This window comes from Cinclus cinclus, chromosome 4 (genome assembly GCF_963662255.1).
Source record: "Cinclus cinclus chromosome 4, bCinCin1.1, whole genome shotgun sequence".
Classification (NCBI taxonomy): domain Eukaryota; kingdom Metazoa; phylum Chordata; class Aves; order Passeriformes; family Cinclidae; genus Cinclus; species Cinclus cinclus.
The window spans coordinates 64,353,506-64,376,630 of record NC_085049.1 but is presented as its reverse complement, the minus strand read 5'-3'; the positions used below and the strand labels follow the sequence as shown (position 1 = coordinate 64,376,630).

Below are 23,125 nucleotides of genomic sequence, written 5' to 3'. Positions count from 1 at the left end.
AACACAGTATATGACTGCATATAGTTCACTGACTTTCTGTAATGCTGTGCTTTACAACACTGTTCCATAACCAAGCTGTTAGTTAAAACACATCCTAGGATCAGTCTTTTTTGGCCAAACATTCCAGGATGTTATCAGAAACCAGTATGGTTATTTCATATTAAGAGAATATAATGTAGAAAATGTGCAGAAGCTCACAAAGGACACCACTGTAGTCTTTCCAACTAGAGTAATAATTTAAATGCATAAAGATCCATTCCTTGTTCACAATTTCAGTAAGACCATCCCGCACTTCATTCTTAACAGGGAAATACATCCTGGGTAAATATTCAGTCCTGATATTTTCTTGTTGATGTGTCTGTATGAATAATGAACCATTAAAAATAGGAATGCTTCTGTTTAATAACATCTTGAAATTGTCTTGATATGACAGAAATTTGCTATAAAAATTAAATGCTTTCCAAAAAATTTACCTCAAATTTAAGTGTTTCTATTAGAAAGCAGAAAAATTAAATGGATGGATGAAAGATGGAAAGAAGCAGTCGCAAAAGCTGTAGTAGGCACACATCCTCAAATTTGTTTTATAAATATTCCAGTGTTTCTAATGCCTTTGCTTAGTGGGAGGGGAAAAAAACCCCACAAATAAAAAACCACTAGTCTTGGCTTTATTAAATTTACCCTCAATTTAGGCTACTAATTTTGTTTATTTCTTTGGGCACTCAAGTTAACAATCAAGCCTAAGTGCTGCATTTAATGAAGATTTATAATTTACTGAAACAAATCCCAATAAGCAGAGATTCATAGCAATGCTTAGCTCCAAAGCAGTGCAGCTGTTTTTGTAACATATTTACTTATGCAGGAGCCACTATAGTGAAACACTAAAGATGAAAGGACCAGCTCAGTATGAATATTCACGTGGAAGACGTAGATGCCAGTTTCATGTACAGCTTTGAAAAAAAGGTATAAACACCCAACAGATTTAGGTGACATTTGTAGACTGTATTATTTTGAACATTCCCCTCCTGCAGTATTTGAAGATGCTCATATAGGGCTAATATGATTTTTGTTATTTACACGCATACTGAGCATTTTCCTTATTTTAATGATATTCACTTTGAAAACCAATACTAATATATGTACCCTCAGCCAGACTGTAAAAGCAGCCAAGGATGGTGTAAAAAACACTTCAAACTTTCAGACCTTGATGTGGTCTTGAAGAGCAAAGCTGAGATGAAACATGGCCAAACATATATCTCAAGCACTGCAGCCAATGTGTCAATTAAGAACTTCCAGTTCTTATGTTATTATAAGTAGCACTTAGCAAAATTGTGTTTTAGACAGGAGCTGTTTGAGACAGTTTGAGGAGTAAAGTTCCCTTAAATATCCAAATCGGAGATGCTGCATCCCTTTTTCTCTGCTTGTATGAAAGTGGAAGTCATAACTGATACAAGAGCAGAATAACCAAAACATTTGGAGAAGTGAGAAGATTCAATTAAGAAAGATGTTTCCTCATTATGATTAATTATTATTTTCCATTTTCATGTGATAATCATGGAAAAGCTAGAACACACATCTTTACATATGATTATTACCTCAGAGTTAGCCTGCTTTGCCTGCAAGTGTTTGCACTCATCTTTCAGCTTTTCAGATTCTCTTTCACGTTCCAGGGTCATTTTATCCATCAGTGTTTGAACTTGGACCAGCTCCTTTTTCAGGACAGCCACATCTTCCACACCAGGCCTTTGCAGCTGAAAAGTTGTGAGCAGTGAGCAACATCACAATGGCTGACATGCTTCCAGTGCCAATGTAATTTCTAAAAATCTATCAAATCTTCAATTTATAGACAAAGTGACATATACAGCATTACAGCTAGGCTTTAAAAAAAAAACAACAAAAAAGAGAGATAAAAAAAAGTCGTCCCCCCCCAAAAAAAGCCAAAACCACAGAGAAGTGCTTGTAATTCCCAAAGAAAACCGGATTTAAGGGCTAGTTTTTAGCTTTTGTCTGCTAAATTTTGAACTTACTGATTGACTTCAACCAAATCTGACAAACGGAAAATTGTCTCAAAGATTTAATTTTTGTAATATTTATGCAGGTAGATGGCTAGATACAGGATACTGTCCCCTGTCTTCAAGAATTATTACAGCAAATCACCACATACAAAACAAAAGGGACAGCTGAAGGCAGTGTCCTGAAGATACTATCAGATATGGCTCATACCAAACCCACAAGTAAAATCTGTTGGTAATTGCATCTCAAGCACCATAACATCCCTCAGCATGAAACAGTACGGTGAGAAATGAGAGGGATGGCAACTAGGAACACTAGAGAAAGCAGACAAAAGGTGTGTTGGCATCCTTAGGAGAGAAAAGGAACAGAAAAAAAAGATAAGGAAAGGGAAATGACAACCAACTGAACAGGGAGGAACAGATGGGTCCAGCATCTGGGCAAGGCCAATAGGCCCCTTTAGAGCAGTCAGCACAGGGAAGAAGGGGGATGAACAAGTCCTACTTTCCTCCAGAGTCTAAGCAGTAGCTGAGTGGGAGAAACTAGAAAATTCCTTGCACTACTGCATTAGAAGTGGCCCAGCTTGCTGAGTCACTGGCATTGCTCCCTGGAGCCATGGCTGAGTATAAAAGTCATTAGGAGCTAGAATCCTGCTACACACACACATCAGCATTATCAGCCAAGCGCAAATGGGACGAGACTAACATAGGCATGATGATGACAGCTGCCAGTTTTTCAGCCACCACGTCACAAAACACCTCTCTGACCACTTCTTAAAAATCCAGCTGCCCAAGGACAATCAGAGCATAACACCTCATGGAAAAAGAGTGAGCTAAAGATAGCTGTGGAAGTCAGCAATGGCATGCTCCAAGTTCAGGTCTGTGCAGCACATCTATATGCGTGATACACTGCAGAAATGCTGAAGGGTAGAGCATCAAACAAGAAGACTATAACATAAGGCAGGGTGAATTTTAATATATGTCAGAAACAACATATAATTTCTCTCTGGAAAAACACTGAAAATGCAGATCAAAAACAATGGTACTCTGATTTTTTTCAGCCCACAAGCAGACATCATCAAGTTCAGCAGAGTTTGATTGCTTTAAAACTGTGTTTGCCAGCTTTTAAATAAATCTCTCCCTCCACCTGAAAACAACAAAAACATTAATGTGATGTGAATACCAGCTCTGTCTTTAAGTCTTCTACTGTACTTCTCTCTTTCTGCAGTTCTTGTCTCAAGTTTGTCACTTTCTGTTCTGCACCTTCCCGAAGGCTGATTTCTTCATCATACTTTGATTTAAGATCTAATAAGAAGGAAGTGGAATAAATGATCCCCTTCACAAACTGCACAAGTATAGAAGACAATCAGATCTTATGCTAATACACTTACCCACAATTTCAGTAGCCAGTTGTGCTGCTTTTTGCTCAAATAAGTCTTTCATTTGCTTAATGTTAAAATTTTCTACTTGGATCTCTTCTAGTTGCCGTTCTAATGATTCTATTTCCATAAAAAGAACAGTATTATTTTCTAGAAGAACTAGGACAATACAGTTCCTCACGCCCATAACTAACCATGAGAGGTGAATATGTAATCCAAAATCCCTTAATATCCAATCATCTTAGCAAAGAGAACAACCTTACTGAAGTTAAATATCTACAAGCATGATGTCACTGTCACTAGCTGAGTACTCTGCAGGATTAAATACATATTGGTTTTCACTGGTCACAAATAGCCCTTCAGATCACTGCAACATGATGTTGAATTCCAAGCCCTGAACTGTAATTAAAAGCTTTAATCAGTATCAGTCATATAGGTTATGTACAAATAGGGAAAATTTTATTCTATGAGTGCCTCATGAAGAAAACCAGAGCAAAAATTATGGGTCTTCAAAACAAAATAAAATTCACTGTTTTCTTTGCTAGCAATGAGCACAGAAAAACACTACATAAAACCATCAGTAAAGAATGCTATAGTATATATCTGACTGCTTGAATATATGAAATTATTTTAAGTGTTCATAATGTCTCATGAGAACTGCTTTCAGATTCAGAAGAGCTCCTGTTTTGCTTCAAAAAATTTCAAACCCTTTGTTCCTGCAACATTTTCACAGACTATTGCTTAATATAAATTGCTTTTAATAGGTCTTACAATGAAGCTTTTTTGCCAGTAATTATAACATTCCAGTTTTCTAGTTCTTTAATTTACCAAAAGTGCTGATTCACCTAAAAGTTAAACCAAAATAAATTCCAAAGCAGTGCATAAATTAATATAATAAAATGTTAGCCACCTGTAGACGTAGCTGTTGTCAATCCATCAGATTTAGAATCCTTAAGAAAACAAAATAAATGCACCATTAGACAGTAGGAATAAAAACTACTACTTCCAAAGTTCATCCATTTTTTGGAAAAGACAGGGAAATAAAGACTTCTATGCTTGAATATTGCACAGCAGTATAAAAATACCTAAATTCAAACAATTATATTTGGAAGACTGGAAAAGGCCAAGATGACTTTTCATTTCATGTATTGCTACACTATTAAGGTTTCCATTCATAAGGCTCCAGTAAGAATCCCCTCCCCCTCCCTCTCCTTGATATAGAAATCTGTCCTTAAAACAAAGGTTACAGACATCAAGAAGTACATTCCGAGAGGGACTTTTGTCAGAAAGCAATTTCTGAGGTTTGTAACTATCCTGCATCTAAGCAGCTCATAGTAATAAAAAAAGCAAGTGCTTCCTTTAGGGCACAACACACCACAATTTGCTTTGCATTATTTTTTGAGCTCAGCTGGATACCTATGAAATACTACTGCTATTTTAAGTTCTTACAAGAAAGACTCCATAGCCTTTTCTCATAAAAGATGAAACACCATATTCAATTTACTTTCTTTAATAAACTGAGTTCTGAGTAAGCTCAACAGAAGGAAAAGTCTGAACTGAACTTGCAGTGAGTGGTACATAAGAATTATTACCTATTCTGACTTTGTTCTTTACATTTATATATCTAGTTGCACCGTGCAGAGGTAACTAGCTTTGTTTTCAAGAACATGTCAATATTTAAATTACAGAACTAACTAAATCAGGCCACGTGCCTTACAAAAAAGGTTTTAATCTTCAATGTCAATGCTGACGATAAACCTGCTTCAAGTATTTTAAAGCAATTACTTGCTGCCGCTGCCCCTGCAATTTCTCTAGTTCTTTCTTCAGCTCTTCTGAATACCATCTCTCCTCCTGAGGGGGAAAATTATAACCAAAAAAAAAAAAAAAGAGATGGGGAGAGAGACCATAAATTTGGTTGCTTAAGACAGTGGAACACTTCAATTTGAAACAAAGAACCAAGTGCAAGAAAAACACATTTCCAACCTTCAGCGAAGCTTGCAAGTCTTGGACTTCTTGTCGGAGCAGTGATACTTCATCTCTGGATAAATATATCCACAGAGTGGAGAAAATGAATACACAGTGTTTATATTTTGTCAATTACATACAAGTTGTAACATGTATTAAGTAATTGGACTGATAGCCATGTACTACATAAATATAACTTACATAATTATAAATACTTATTTTTAGATTTTTTTAAAATCTGGTTTGGAACAAACCAGTTTACTATCACTTTGCACACCATTTGAGAAATGCTAAGCATATTAAATGGATAAGTAAAGAAATAGATATGAAAAAAATCTCATGAAAACAGAATGTAAATCTAAATCAGTGCATCAGCTCAACCACATGAGTTCAGAATGACAAAGCTATGCATTGGAACATTTAACTGGTTTGCATGCCTTTGTACAAAAAAGACAGGTTTCTTCTCCTTCACTTCCTGTATCATGTAAAGGAGCACTGCTAAGTGACAGCATGCTATCCTACTTCTGAAATATGCAGTTACATAATTGCTCATCCACACAGCAATTTGGTATGCCCCAAAGACATATTCACTTAATGGTCTGAATATTTAAAGCTTTAGAATTTCAAATTCTCAAATTTCATGCTCAAGCCTCCAGACACACAAGAACACAAGATCCAAGGCTGTAACTGTAAGTAACTGACTCACACAGCACCCTTCAAAATCACAGGTCTCCTTACAGACTTGCACAACTATACACACAAGGATAATGTTGCATTACTGAGATAGAGCCATTCCAAATCAAGAAAACAAGGGTCATTAAAATAATGCAAAACTACTCTTTCTTATTGCTTGTACAGTGGCAATACAAAGAGTTACACAGAATATATATGTGAGGGTACCAGTGCCAACAAATCCTCTCAGTTTTACACCATACAATTTTATTGCTACTGGTGTGCATTATCTCCTCCTCCACAGATGTTCTTTCAAATTATCTCATAATTTGGAGAAAATAAACCACCAAAGCAACTTATTCCTTAGCTAAACTGGTGAGGAATAGATTCAATCTACATTAGCATATTAGCATCAGGTCAGGGTCATCAAGTAGCAAGTGAAACATGCATTGAACCAGTGGAGCAAGAACTCCAAGGTGGACCATTTTTAATGACAAAACAAACATGGGCTATCGGGAGATATGCTTTTCACAGAGGAAAGTTTTGTTATGTACACATTATTCTGCCTATGTGACACATTTACTGGAGGCTTGTAAATAAAACTTTACTGAGGCAAGTGTAGCTGCATTCCAAACCCTGTACATTGGTTGTGAGTTGGAGAAGAGGGAGCCACTTTCTCATCAGTACCAGTAAGTAAATGAGTAAGATTCAGATCTAAGATTATAAATAAAAAAACAGGTGGAACAGTTAACTGTACTGAAGTTAGGCTGAATACATAACAGGCCTGCAATACCAAAGCTTTTAAGATGCTCTGGTCTTCACAATATATTTAAGGGCTCAAGTTGCATAAAGCTAGTTTGTAGTACAGGGGAAGGTGGAGGGGAGGAGAAAGGAATGAGTTTGTAATGTAAGGAGCCTTCTACAGGAATTGCCTTGATATCCCCAACAAAATTTTGCTTGACTATTTTAAAATGAAACCTAAATTTAGTCTAACTAGTGGAAAATGTATGGGGAGGAATTAGTGTAAGGGATCACTACAGGCACTGTAACTTGCTTTTCTTCCCTTTATCCAAACCCTCACCAAATCTCCTTTTCTGCTAGTTCTGTGACAATCCCTTCCTCTCTCAGCACATCTGAGCCTACCATCTAGAAAATCCTTAGTGCCTTTTCTTGATGGTCCACTCTGTTTCCCACTGGTAACACCAGTACCTCCACCCTAGTACTGAGTACTGATGGCCTTGCTGAATCACACTGGGGGGGAATTACATGATTTACTCTTGGAACTTATTCATCATAGTTTACTGGGGAGTGGGAGGAAGAGGAAACTATGTAATTCCCAGTACTTAACTTTTCCTATTGGCTACATATGGAATTTCACCTCCCAATCTTGGTCCTGAGAATTGCACATAAACATCACACATGGAGAGCAAGTGGAGTGGCTCCCTGCTGCAGTCTGCAATATTTCTTTAATATTCAAAGGAATTCCAAGGCTTGGGAAAACATATTTATGTTGAATGAGAGTTTTCTCAAGCAAGCACGCAAATGAGTAGCATTAAAGACTGCCACACCAACAGGAAAATATAGCTCATGTGTTACACAATGGCTCTCACCAGGCTCTCTTCATTCCATCAAAACTGCCTGACCTTGTCCACTTTTTCATTTATGTGAGAAAAAACAAAACTACTTGTCCCTAAACTGTCAAGAGCCAGGGAAAAAATAACTAAATTTCACCAGCCAACATCTGGTTGACTTTGGAAATTTGCAGGCATAAAAAAAAAGTATTTCATAAACTATATAAACAAAATAGTTATGACCAATAATTCCCCCATGTGAATGCTATTATCCTTCATAAGTATCACTTCAGGTCTAAGTTGAATTACTCCAAAAATACTTAAATCAAGCATAAAAAAAAGAAATACTCATTATTGATAAATGTGCACATCAGAAGCCCAATGACTTCACTAGTACCCTATCGTTTTATCCTGTATAAAGTCCCAATTTTGATTTCTTTGACGCAGCATCTGAGAGGGAATCTGACTATCCACACAGAAGGAGTCATCCAAGACCTCTGCTAATTCTGGCTCCTGCTGGCTTGCCAGCTTTGCTCAGTACTGAGAACATACAGATCTGCATTTGGGTAACAACTCTAACATGTTATCTTCCACACTCTTTTCTCACCAAAGCCACTCTCTCTTGAGTTAATTGCATAAATATATGTATTTCTTTCAATGTAATTATTTGTCATTTTGGGTCACATTTTTGCTTGTAACAAAACGTTTGAACTGTTTATTTCCCAGGATCAGCAGAAGTCACAGGGTCATGTGCTGTGTACCTCTCTGCTGCTCACTTTGACTCTCCTGTGTACAGACTGGGGGAGTCTGGGGGAGTGTGATACAACAGCATCATGGACTGCTATTTACAACAGCACAAAACCAGCACTGAACAGAATAAGAATTAGCAGGAAGCAAGGGGGAACCTATGTAAATTTTACCCACAAAAAAAACCCCAAAACTTCCCAAAAGCAACTCAGACTATTCAGTTAAACATTTCTAAAGAAAGTTTCATATTATCAGTTCCTGCTACATACCGCTGCTCTCAAAAATAAAACAACCTGATATTCTTCCTAGGGATGTATTTAACAATACAGTTTTGACCAAAAAAAAAAAATTAAATAAACTAGTTAAGGTTTCTTAAGATCAGCACAGAGCTCCTGAAACACAGAAGGAGAATTACTGGCACACACAGAAACTTCTCAGGTTTGCAAATAACTAGGTAATAAGGGAAGCTATTCAGGCAAATACTGATATTGTAATTACCCAGTAAGTACTCCAATTAACTAGGGACAAAATTTGGTTTCTTCTCTGTCTTTAGGGTTGTCCTCTCCACTCTCAAATGTTGATTTTTCAGCTCTATGTCAGAAATTAGGAGAAACCCGTATTTTTTCCATCACACTTTTAATAATCATTCTGCTCTGTAATGCTGCATTGTCTGCTGAATCAGAAACCAGTGGTTTAATATCATAAACACAGGTATCTGGTTCTCACTCACTGTCACATCATTATCAGACAACATAAACTACAAGATGCCTTTTAATTCTAGTTGGAAATGGGACATGAACATTTAAATACTTGACTGCATAAGTTCAAATTAATAAAACCTTCAGTGTAACTAGAACCAGCACAAAAGCACATGCACCAACGAGCACTGCTTCACCTTTCTGGTGACAGATGACCTTCCCCTCCATGAGTTGAGTCAATGCCAGAATTATGAACTGCTTCATAGTGCTTGAACAGCTCCTCTGCTGATCCATGAGACTTCATACAGAGAGGACAAATAAAGCCCTATTACAAAAAGGAAAAACAAACAAACAAAAAAATATGAGACACATTTCTTTTCCATCTTATTTTTATACAGAACTGTAAATTTTTTTTGCACATTTAAGAAGTAGTGAATGCAATTTTGAAGATTCATACTAATTCTTTCATGCTCTAATAACAGTTTTTGCAATTAAAAAATTAGAAAATGCTTGCAAAAGGCATATTCCATTATTCAGTGAGTTTTTTTCCCCAACAGCATTACATACTAGAAACAAAATTTTATTTAGCAAAATAAAAAGGACTGTTCTGCAATTCCCCCCCCCCCTTCAAAACAATTTTCCATAAACTTTTCATAATATTGCATTCTTATTCCAAATAGAAGGTAGCATCTGGAGTTTGGCCATTAAAAAAGAGATAAAAAGGCTCACTGTAAATCGGTCATTCATAAACTGATTATCTCCATATTGAAACTACTGATTTCAATATGGGCCAGACAACTAAGAGTCACTTTTTACCTTTCATATAATTAATTGGTAAATGCCATTCAGATAAATACCACATCAAGAAAATCAGATCTCTACAGTCTTGAGAATCAGAAATCATCCATTTCCTTTCCAGCATATGGACTACAAGCTTACCAAAGCAGAAATTTAGCAAATTGATGCCCTTGTTCTACCCCCTAGCCCACAAATGAAAACAGTAAGGGTTATGCTTCTCCTTATGTACCTCTAAACATTTGTGGAGTGTCCAAGCTGCCACTTAGCAGAAGTACCATCCACCTAATTTTTCACAGTTTATTACATCTGGTGTTGACTGCTCGACTTGACACTGGCTCCTCACTCATGTGGTTATCATGCCAGCTCTGAGCCCAACTCCCATCTACAATTCAGCCTATAATGCAACACAACAGCAACACTGAGACATTCCAGGCTAAGAGGTAAAAACCTTGTCTCACATTAAAGACTCCCTGTAATTCCAAGCAGTGCAAAAGATACTGTGTAAGTATGGCGCCCGTCCTTAATTTAAGGCTCCCTGTTCCTTTAATTCATTTCAAATATGCATTTTTACATTTATATGTTATCTTTAAGTTTCTTATGCCACTATAAACTGTAGTGTACTCCAATATTAAACCAAGGCTCTCCAGTATCCAAGATGAGAGCACTCCTTTAAATGGAATTATCTCACTTCCCCTAGCACAGGCTCACATATGATTTATGGACACGTGAAGAGTTTTGTCACTTTTCTGCTCTTAACTTTGCATTTGGATGCTAACAGATAAACCACAACACTTTAAATATTAGCACAAAGTGAACATATTAAATATATATGTCGATAACCACAAAAAGCACTCATTTATTAATTTGGTATTCATAGCATTTTATTTCATGAGTCACTAAGAATTCAACAACATTTATATGGTTTTAACCCAGGAAAACTACCATGTTCAGCTACTCAAATGTAGCCAAAGCTCTAAACAGAGTCTTCATCACTTCTATTATTTATTTAGTGTTTCAGAAATTAATTACTAAATACAGTCGCTTGTCAAGTCTACCACATATCACATGGAAAACTGGTTTTGTCACAACTAGACTAAAAAAAAAAAAAAAGTGTACTCTTTCCTAAGCAATAAACAGGCATTTAACCTTAACAACAATTTATTGATTTGCAGGGTTGATCAGCACAGTTTCACTCCAAATTAAACCAAGTTCACCCATATATAAATATACATACAGAAAATTTGTTCAGCTACTAGGCTCCCAGTAATGTTTATCTGATACAATTAGCATAGGATGCCAATGTGAGTCACTCTGAGTACAAGAACCAGAGGGAGCTGCATGACACACAGCAAATGTTAATGAACCATAGGAGGTCACAAAATAAGGGACTGGGGTTTTTCCTAGTAAGCTTTATATAGAAAGCAGTCCGTTTCATACAATAACAGTGCAACAGCATCCTTTTGGGGTGAAACTACTAAGAAGTTCTCAGTGATGTGTCTAGTTTCCCAGTGATGGGAAGGTTTGCTGTTCATAGAGAAAAGTATATGTTCCTCATAGTTCCAGTAATCTTTCCAGGACATCTAGAAAGAATGAGTGTAGAAAATTGCTCTGGCCTCTCTTCCCTTTTGCCCTTTATCTCTTTTTCATTTAAACAAAATCTGTTTCTTTGCTTGGTTTTTAATTTTTGGTTGTTTTAGTTTGGTTTTTTGGGGGTTTTGGGGTTTTTTTTTGGTTGGGGGGGGTTTGGGTTGTTTTTTTTTGTTTGGGTTTTTTTTGTGGTTTTATTGTGCTTGGGCTTTGTTCTGTGCAAATAGGAGCCCTAGAGAAGCAGAAAGAATAAATTAAATGTGCAATTAGCCCAGGGGAACAGCAATCATTCATCTCAATTATTGGGCAAAGCCAGCCAAGATTTCCCAGGCAGGCAGGGAGGCAGATTTGAAGGCAAGGTCCACAAGGTCAAGGGGCCAGAGGCAGAGCAGAGCTGCTGAGCAAAGGGAAAGTGCTGCAGCTGTGAGCCTGCAGGGTGGATGGGAGCTCTGGGGAGGGAGACACACTGTTATTGGCAGAGGGGAGAAACATGGACAAAACCTCTACCTCTTCTTGTTAGAAACTGCCTTCCTCTCATACAAGCAGGGATAAAGAGTGCATCACTCACCAGCCACAGGCTCCCCACCAGCACTGCCATGATTATGGCTGGCCTCAGTTTTGGGGGACCTGGCACTGTTGGAGTCAACTCTCACATGCACCATTAATCTAATGCAGTTTTTGCTAGAAGTCTGACAGGCAGGCTCTAACAGAGTGAGCCATCACCCTTTGGCAACAAGGTGCCTTTGCCATGGGAAATGTCATCTTTCCTGTGCAAAGGTGGACAGGAACACCAGCTCCTACAGACGCAGGCAACTACAACTCATACATCAGAGCCTCAAGCTGCACACACCCAGGAACCAGCTGCACCTCACAGACCGATAATACCCAATGTTGATTCTGATGTCAGAAGCACTAATTCAGTTCTCTTTACAGTAGGAAAATCAGAGTCATCAGGATCTCCCTGGCAGCAGGCAGTAACCAGAAAAAGTGTTTAAGTTTCCTGGATCTGTTACTATCAGCCCTGGGGACAATCTTGTTCGGGAAACTGAGTTGGTGGATTACTAATTTTATCTCTTTAAAAAAATTAAAATTAAATACAGCCAAATAAAAAATATCTCTCAGTATCATTTTGAGATGAACTTTGTAAATATGTTCAAAAGTGTGTTTTACTATTCCAAAGACAAACATGTAAGAAGAGGGGAAGAAACCTGATGGTCTGAGATGCTTAAATTTAGTGAACACTTCTGTCAGTTTGCAGGAATTTATTTTAGGTCCAACATATTCCTATATCAGGACCACACCTGTCTTGGACAAAGAGGAGATTGCATAGCTACAACCAAGAGATGTAATTCTGGTCATCACAGCTTCAGGAAGGAGCTGAGGCAGCCTTCCCCATAAGCCTACACCTGGATACCTTAACTAACAGACTCCTTTACAGAAGAAGCAAGTATGGGAGTATCCTGAATTTTGATCGGTTTCCTTTTAACATGTACTTAGGGATTACTTTGCATAAAGCACAGCCATGGAGAAGAGAAAGGTATTTCACATTCTTCATTTAATAAAAGTGAAGACATCACTTACAGCCCCTTCAGTGCTGCACCGTAACTCATGATTCCCTGGCTGATGCTTCTAGTTGGGTTTTATCTTTCACTTTACATAGGAACAAAAGAGCCTAAAAGAAGTTGAATGATTACTTGGGTTTGTTTTTATGCCTTGTCACCAAGAAATGACAATTCATTGAATTCAAAGATATTTGCAGATACCTGTCAGTTTCACAGAAACCAACCAAACAAAAAAAAAATCTGCAACAACTACATGTTCTAATTCTTATTAGGAAAGAGTTCTTGAGATCACCACAGAGGTTCTGAAGAAATACACAGAAAGAACAGTAAAAAAGGAAAATAGGCATTCAAACCAAACGTCAATATACATGCACAAACATCCAATTAGGAGACAGCACACAATTTAAAGCTCAAAATAGCCCCTGACCCAATAGTCCAGGCATTTCGATGACAATGAGCGAGACTCTAAACTTCAAATCCCAATTTTCTGATCCCAAGGGAAATATTCCTCTTTCAGGAGGCCCATGAGCCATGCCAAGCATCAAGCACTACCAGAGCACCATGATGTTTGCATGATGTTTGGGACAAGCCTTCCTCAGTGCAGAAACTCCAAAACACAAGGGTTTCACTCACAACAGAACAGAAACTGCTACACAAAAGTTTTGTAGGAAAGCATCTTGCCTCAGCTTGAGTTATAATGCCAAATTTCACCAAAGATCTCAGACTCCATGAAAGCACCAGAAGCTTTTTTACCTACCTTTCTCAAGACAGACTTACAAATAAGCCCAAAAACCAAAAAAAATACTTTTCCTCTCTAACAATTGAGATTCATTTTCAGGCTTGATAAAGTTAAGCTTCTCAGTGCTCTATCTCTTTAAAGCCATTCAAGGTAAATTATTTCTTTCTGATAACATTAATATTTGTATGAATCATTAAGACAGCATTCTTTGGGAGGTATGTCAGGACACTAAAAGCAACACTCAAACATAACTCACTACAAAAACTAGTCTGGGGTTTGGGAGGGTTCGTACTAAAATAATTTACAGAGCTATTAACTATTGGAAGAACTTTGCCCTACAACATTGAAACACAGTGCCCAGCAAAAGCAGGGCACAGACCCATAGGCAGACAAGTGCACAACCAGACCAACTGCAGGCTACCACAGAGTCCTCCTAATCCTCACGTGATTTTAAACTGGATGCAGAAATAGTTTCTGCAACAGGAAAATGAATGTACAAGACTGAATGGTGTCAGGGTTTCTGTCTTCTCCTTATATTACTCTGTAGGACTAGGGATAATGGGGCTGGCTATGTAAAGAAGTATTTTGAAAATTTCAGCCTTTTCAGAATATTGTCTTACTTTTAATGATCTTTTTTCATCAGCGGAAGGCTCCCAACTAAGGTTTAAAAAATACCCCAACACTTACATGTAGATCTCTACTCCCCAGTCAATACCAATGCAGAACTATTTAACACAGTTAATCGAGCAAGAAACTAGTCATCTGACTGAAAAAATGTGTATACCTTAGGTAGGGTCAGCATAACAACTCCCAGGGCTCCATCATCAGTAAGTGGAGCCTGAGACACCTACATGTAGATGCATTCAATATCTCTTCCACCAACTGCTCTCCATTTGCCCTGAGCTTTAATGAAATGGTCTTTTAGAGCTAATATGAAATCTTGCCTTAATTAGTTAATGAGTGAGAGCACAGCTTACTTCACCCAAAGTTCCTTTTTCACAAATTAAAACTGGAGTTATCTGGCAGACAGATGACACCTCTTGAAGGATAGTCTCATAGATGAAACAGTTTTTACACAATGGAATTCAGATATGCTCAGGTCCTCAAAACCCAAGAAATAAGGCACCTTATTTAAGTTTTAAAGTCACAGCCATAGCAACTCAGCTTCCTTAGCACCTTCTAGCAATATCTGATGATAGTGTAGTCAATCCCATTTTAATACTGCATAGAATTGAATAAGTGGTTTCATTTAGGGTGCTATGATTGCTGCTGATCTACAGCTGTGTGTGGTAGAGCTATATAGCACAAATAGCTTCATATAGCACAGAGTTCATTTACTAATACAAAGCTTCTGCAATATCTTGTATTTTTATTCCAGCACTCACATCATGAGTCAAGCTTAGAGAATCATGTAACTTCACTGCTTCACTGTTTTCCGTTCTTGAAAAATATTTAAGAACTGTGGCAACCAAAAAAAAAAAATCTAACTGAAAACAACCTCACTAAAAAACCTCCACCCCACAAAATCATTTCAGGATAACTGACACTTTTACCATATGGAAAACATGCATGACTATTCTACCATATACACGCTATAGGACACCTTAGCCCAAACCAAAAACCAGGATGCACTTTAACATGCTTGGCATTCACATGACCAGGCTTTAAGTTTAAATAGATTTGAGTATCTAAGTTTCACCAGTGACCTTCCAGAAATACCAGGCCAGCACCCCCCAACTACAGCCTGTTTCCAGTGAGCTGCATGAACAAAAAGCCAACAGCAGTGATTGAAGCCCAGGGCTGTAACACCTTCTGGCCATACATCATGGCCACATGATGCCCATCCCTCAGAATCCAGATTTACATTAGCAACTCTCATGCAACTGTATTGGTACAATAAGCTGTATGCTGTGAATAAAGTCCAGCACATTTAGAAAACTGAAAGTAAGCTTACCATTCATGTTTCTTCCACTGCAGGTGAACCTCCACAATTTTCCTTAATATAAGATATACATCTTCACCAGCACTCAAATAGCAAGTCCAAGCTAAAACCCAGATATTCTCCAGTTACACAGTGGTTTAGAGTCTGAAACATTTTACATGATGGAAGATCAGAAAGTATATATTCAGGGCCAGTGGAGAGAAACATAAGTGATATTTCAGAGCTGAAAGATGTATCAAGCAGCTTCTAGATTGTATTTTCCAAATACATATATCAAAGCAATTAACTGAATCCTCAGGAAGTTCTCAGAAGCAGATTAAACAGTCTGCCAAGACAGCAAGGGCAAGACTACATTTCATAATTTATTTCAGAAGGCTTACATGTTGACTTCAAAATCATGACACATTTTAAGTTAAAGAATAAATAAATTAGGTCACTCCTTTTATATATTGCTAAAAGGAAAATACAGTTGATATTTTTAATGTCTTTCACCAGTTAAAGCCCCTTCCTCTGTGTTTACATAAACAGTAAGATGACAGTTGCTTTCAGATAACATCTCTATTTAATCATTAGAAAAGTAGGTAAAAAGGTCATGTTGAGTACAATTATGACCTGCAGTCCATTCCAATTTTATAAGTATTTAAATTTCTGGACAAAGAGAACAAAGTTGTACTTATATTGTATTTTATACCAGAATGTAGAATGTGTTTCTTCCTAGAAAAGAAGCTGGCTTCTTCATGAGAATTGAAGCAATATAATTTCTGGTTCAGTTCTCTTATGTTTTTACTGCTATTTGATGAGTAAGACTAAAATTATGTCACAACCTACAAGATCACAATTTTGTCATGAATTAGAAATTCTAATCTGGTGGGATCTCTATTTCTTAAAGAAAAGTCATATTCCATCGCCAAGTCAAATCAAATCAGTATCTCTAATTCTTCATTCTCTTAAAACTGTTCAGATGTTGAAGGAAGTTAATATACTAATGTAACTCCATCAATAATTTTTGTTCATGTGCAAAGTAGGCAAGTACTGTTGAGGTGAAAACAGGCACCACAACCTAATTTGAGAAGCAACTGAAAGAGAATAAAATATCAGTTTTAAAGCATTGACATGATGTTCTGTGCAATAACAGTCTGCAGTATTCCAAGGGCATGAATAAAAACAGAAGATTCACTCAATTGCATCTACAGTAAGAGACAAGTAGGAAAAAAACCATAAGGAATGTGGTCTTTTTAAAGACTGACTTAAAAACCACACATTTTTGTACAACTACTATGCCAATTTACATTCTCTGCAATTCTGCTATGAAAAGCCTATTCAGAAAACATCAAGGTCATCTTACTTGTATTAGCCAAGAAACATACTCTTACTAAATGTCTGGAAATTCATGAAGACTACCCAAAAGAACTGTCTGAAAATTGTCTTAGATTTAGCCCAGTTGGTAGATAAGACAATAGATATTAACAGCCACTACATTCTAAATGCTGCAGGGGTACCATTCAGTGGCTGCTTTGGATGCCTTAGATAAAAACAGGACAGGAAGTCTCAAACTATGCCTCTGTACTGACTCACTGTTTAGATGTTCTGAATGTCCAACAGAGACTGTCAGGAAATGCAGGACACAGTTTAGAAATGTATTACTACTTTCAATAAAAAGAAAACAAAACAGAAACCACCACACAGCTTTCGTTAGTGACACCACCGTATACATGAAAGTTGGAGAACAGTATTTGGGAACTTGGCGATGCGCGTGACTTTCATATAGCATTTGTTTGGTTAAGTTGGCTACACATGGACAGATATTTGCCAACATTTTGGCGTTTTTTCCTGAAGCTGAATAGGCCATGATGGTATTTTAAAGCAAGGCTTCATCACAGCTTGGGGGACAGGGGAAGTATTACACTGACATTTTCACCAGCTATATGTTTCAACCCCTAGTTTGAAAAACAAGGCTGCAGAGAGAGCTGTTCAAGAAGATGGCCATAAATCAGGCTGTAGGTGAGTGGCAAGAAACCTTTCCCACAACAGAAGCTGCACACAATCCTGCAGGTGTGAATGCCTGTGACTGAAAAACAAAGACCAACTCTCACTGCATGGAGGACAGAGAGGAAGGAAGAGCAAGGAGAACAGAGGGGCCCTTGCTAAAATTTTCATCAGCTGATAGGCATATCAGTGGAAGAAGAGTCAGCAAAGAAACTACACATAAAATCTAAAGCAAGGTACTAAGGCTTTTGTGAACCAAATAACAGTTTTTCAGGTCTCATAAAGTGTAACCAAACACTGGCTTTGAAACACATCCTATCTCCTTGTTTAAGTAGAATTCACTAGCAAAAATCCTGAACTCACAAGCTTCTTTAGCACTGATTCCAACAAAAGGTATTTGAACTCTTCCCAATACTATGTACTATCCACAAGTAATACCACTAAACATTAACAGTTTAAATAAGGCAAACTGAGCAATGTTTCACATAAGATGACATTGACAATATTTTATCATTGTTATAACACTATCCCAGAAATGGCAGAGATTGAATGAGGTGTGACAGCTTAGCTGTGTTGCTGTTTCAATGTTTTTGCTTCAAATGCAAACTGTTCTTTTCCATCAGCAAACAATCAGCTTGCTTGTTGACTTCTCAGTAGTTGGACATTTTAAATTTTTCATACTAGTACTGACTACAGTTATTAACAGAATTCCCCACTTTTTCAGTGCTTCTAGGCATTCTCACATAATAAAAGATCAAACTGAACCCCCCCCACACACACATATTTGCTTTCTTTGTTTCTCACCTCTTCAAGATATTTACTGAACCACAGTACAAAGAAACACAGCTTTAGCAACAGGAAACAGCAACAGCTAGAAACAAGTGAATTTGTATTTCAAGTGCCACACTCAATACATAGCTTTATCAAGTTAAAAGCTGTAATCAGTTCTTGACCAGTGAAAAGTACTGACTAAGGAACTGACAAAAAGTCAGTGGAAAAACAAAAAGTGGGCAAGAACCCTGCAGTCAACTCCATAAAATATGCTAAACACAACCAGCTTAAATAAAACAGTAACTTCTTCAGGTAATCAAACCTGGGACGTGATGGCTCACATCCCACAATCTACTGACACCATCACATCAGGAATGCCACAGCTTATTCAAGTACAGCACTTGCATTGTGACCAGATAATAACAAAAGTAAGAAGTCGACATGACTACAACACAGCACTGCTGACAGCCTCTGCTTCAACAAAAGGCAGTGAGGAGTCCATCAAAAGCCATACTCAAGTTGCCCTGGCTCTGAGGAGGTCACACACCACTCCAAGAGAGCAAGACTCTTAGTCCAAGAGTCTTACCACAGATCCTTCTCACTTGAGCAGGTGACACTTCACACTAGAAATGATGCCTCAAGTTATCTCTAGAATAATCAATGTATTGATTTTTCCCATAATTTTTGAGAATAACATGCAACAATTTGAAGTCTTCCCTTCAATAATACAGTGCAAATGCACATCAAGTATAAAGAAAAAAGCACTACTCAGCAAATGTAACAATAAACCAAATAAAATCACATCACACACATCATAGAATAAACACTTAGATTTCAAATCACAACAAAAGTAACATCGGCAGAAGCAATGCAAAACTTCACCTCTATACAAAACCATTTAGTGCACAGCAAGCTGCCTGCCCCCAGAAGTCCAACCTACTGTCTCAACGTTTGCAGCAAAAAGAATCAGATAGCCTTGTGCATCTGGAGGCTGTTGACTTCCAGAATCTAAATTCTTCTAGTTCTTGAGCATAAAACCATGCATTTAGCTTTAAATGTGCAGTTTTACACTGCAGAACTGGAAGAAATTAGAAATGCACTACAATTTACATCTATTTACTGAAATAGCTTTTGCATTTTCTTTGAGGCATAAAAAATACAGTCAGATTATCTACTAAAAATTGGTTTTTTTCTAATTATTCTTATAATGTTGCTGCAAAACATAAGCTCTTAAACATGTAAGTTTCTGAGTTTTTTATATTAACACCCTCTGCTGTCTTTACCCAATGTATGATCTTGTACTTGAAATCCTCTTTTAAAAAAAGTTAGCTAATAAGAACTCAAAATATTTCTTTTCACAAAGAATATGCCTGATCCGACACCATATTTACCATGATACTGAGTCTGACGTGAAGAAAATCAAATAAGGAAACAACCACATGTATAAAAAAATCAATCAAAAGCTGTTAAAAAAAAAAGTGTTGATATCAGTGACTGCAAGTCTTCCAATACTGCAAATGTCTCATGTGACAGACAACTGCAAACCAGAAAATTAGACATGAATTAATTCTTCGGCTGAATGTATACTTTGGAATCATGCATATGAGATCAAATAGCATTTAAGCAAGGAATCAAAAGAAACTATTTAAAAGGCTGACACCAGGAAAATATGTAGTTCATTTAAAGCAGCCCATCACCAGAGCTATTTAAACAAAATAAACAAGACCCACACTAATAGCTGCGAGGTCGCGAAGCTCCTGTCTTCCTTCTGTCCCCATGTGCTCACTCTGGTAATGTTCAGACAGATCAGTGGGAGTTACACACACTTTCATACACAATGGACAGATGAAGCCCTGCGAAATGTATATATTTTTTTAAGAAACTAATAAGGACAAAAAAAAAGGCAGATCTGGAATCAAAAGTCTGAATTCTAAGCTGAAAGCTCTCTACAAAAATCACCAAAAGTAAAGTCTGTTTTCCTTTTGGAGATAGAACTTTCACAAACCATACCAATACCATAAAGAAGGCAAGAAGGAAGAGTTATTAAGGACATGGAATAAATAAATTTGAAACATGCCTTAAAAACTAGGACTATGCTGTATACTACTATGTGTTTTCCTTATGCTCTTGATGCCCCCTTCATGTGTCAGAGGAACAAGCTGGATAACAAAGTGTGAATGGAGCATTACAAGGCATTATGTCACATCCACCACAAGGTTTCCCATAAGGGTGTTCAGATGTTTCAGAGAAAGAGGGCGTAGTGGTGTGGTGAGATTGCAGAAATGCCTCTATAAATGACTAAGCAAGTTTGCAACAGCAGCAGGAGAGGCTGAGGCAAACCTGTCTGGTTAATGCAGCTACACTACACTAAGGAGAGCATCATCTCACTGGCAGACTCACTGCAAGCATGGAATAGTTAGCAACCCTGTACTGCAAAGAGTTGCACTGGGACCTAAGCTGCAAAGGTAAGAGAGACCCAAATGTTTCCTCCTTGGGCAGACTGCACAGTGAATAAAAGATTTCATTATGGCCTGTGACCTGAAGTGCCGACATGGTCACAGACAGGACATGAGCAAATTTTCACCTCTTCTTGAGCAGTTTGAGCAGTCTGAATTCAGGCTTTCCCACTCCTGTTTCATACTACAACTCTCAAAAAACAGGATTTATTTCAACCAGGCTTGAGAAGAAAGGAAACATACAAATCTGCACAGATTTAATAACTATTCTTTGACTCTGGCAACAATACAAATTAGAAAATCTAGTCAAGAAACTGGAGTGGAAACAAGTTAATGGACTTCTGACTGCATAATAATGGAGAACTAGGTGGGAATATCATGATAAAACAAACAGCAAACATTCTGCAAGAGACCAGCTATGGTGCTCCTGAAGAACAGCTCCAGGAGAGACAAGATCTTAGGCAAGCTGTGAGGGAAAAGAAGGCTAACAGATTCAAGTAGCGTTACATGTGGATCTAAATACCCTTCACCAACTTCAGAGCTCAGTTTCAAACAGAATTTGAAATTCTATGCTAAGGATAATACCCAATGCATTAAATGATGGAATTATGGACAGCTAAAAGATACTTTTTTAATGTAACACATGCATATCAAGGGTGGCAAGGCAGCCTTTGGTCTGATCCAGTTTTGACTTGGGAATGTCTGCTTACACTGACCGCAATAAGGCTTCAAGAAAGAAGAAATAAGCAGATGCACAGACAGGATTTTAAACAGCCCAGTGGAAGTTTCTCTAATTTTATCATATTACACACATTTTAATCATCACAGACTTTGTTCAGTGTAAGAAAGGGCACTTTGCTCCCTTCAGTACTGCAATAGGGGTAATTAACCTTGCATTGTATTTGTATGTTAAGCTCAAAACACTCTTAAGATAGGTAATCAGGCTGCATCAGCACAAATGAGCTTCAACAGCCAGTGAAGTCAGTTTGTATTTTTTCAGAGTTAATGTCAAATGACACTGTACATACAAAGACATTGCAATATGGGATTGCAGCAAGAATAACAACTTATTCTGCTGATTGAGTATGGCATAAAGCACATGAAACACTGATAGGATTTATACTCCAACACCAAATAAAACCCAATATATTTGATATTTCTCAAGAAGGAAGAGGTTTCCAGTACACACTCTAGTTTAGCAGAAGCAACGTGAAACTGGAGTACAAGCATGATAAAATGTCAATCCTTGTTTTTTGCAGCTCTCATCAAAGATTTATTAACAGTGAGTCTTAAGCTTACATCTCATTGCTTTTAATTTTAATAATTCATCTCTAGAACTACAGGAAGCATTGCTTGTGACCATTTGGATAGATAAGCCTAATTAATAGTTACATATAAACATGGCTTCGTCTTCCTTTTTTATCTAAATAACAAACAATTTTTAGAATATGACATTTGCAAGTATTTGTGCAATACAACTGATATTTAGGAAGGGCATCAAAAGTATTTCAACAGCTCCATGGATCAGAGAAACAGCATCCAAGATTTAAGACACCAGTCCCACGTATGGTGCACAGTACCTCTGAGGAGCCTTCGTTGTTCACGTCCACAGCATTTCCAGGTGTGGCAGATGAATCTGAATCTGAACTCTGAGAGCCACCTCTACCTGGAGTCTGAAACAGATGGGGAAGACAAAAATGAGAGCCTACATTTTAATACTTAATAAATATTTAATAAAGTACAGTACATATCCTATTCAAAGACCTCTCTTCTGCTTGTTGGAATACAGAGGTATTTTCCCTCCACAAGGAGTGAACATACTGACAAGCAATTATATAATTTTCAGCACAACACTTCAACAAAAGCTTCTATCCGACACTCTCCATCCCTAAAAAAGCCAGAAGCAAAGGTCAGGATTTAAAACCACTTCCTCTCATGAATACTCACCACAAAACAAAAACTAATCTCTGCCCTTGTATCACTCTTGGTGATGTTAAATTAGGTCACTATATCCTATAGGACAACAGTAGAAATTACAATCTAAAAAGTTTCATTAATAGTAAACTAGTATCATCCTACTTTCTTGATAACTTGTCTACATTCTGGACAAGCCCTTATATATATGAAAGATGGAAAACTAAAGTTTGAGAATCCTTTTGATTCAACAAGCACACAAGCAAGTACACTACCTTGATTTGGAAAAAAATAAAAATAATAATCAAGCCTCTGGTAAAGTTTAAACATGC

At 37.4% G+C, this 23,125-nt stretch overlaps 1 protein-coding gene across 1 annotated transcript in view; it reads right to left on the bottom strand.

Annotated features, from left to right (window-relative positions):
- EEA1 (early endosome antigen 1) overlaps nucleotides 1-23,125 on the bottom strand; it is a 63,007-nt gene that overhangs the window by 32,541 nt on the left and 7,341 nt on the right. The window contains 8 exon segments of the mRNA XM_062492380.1: nucleotides 1,593-1,748; nucleotides 3,190-3,311; nucleotides 3,398-3,505; nucleotides 4,296-4,335; nucleotides 5,171-5,236; nucleotides 5,369-5,423; nucleotides 9,236-9,363; nucleotides 22,460-22,552. Of these exon segments, the coding sequence (XP_062348364.1) occupies nucleotides 1,593-1,748; nucleotides 3,190-3,311; nucleotides 3,398-3,505; nucleotides 4,296-4,335; nucleotides 5,171-5,236; nucleotides 5,369-5,423; nucleotides 9,236-9,363; nucleotides 22,460-22,552 (768 nt within the window).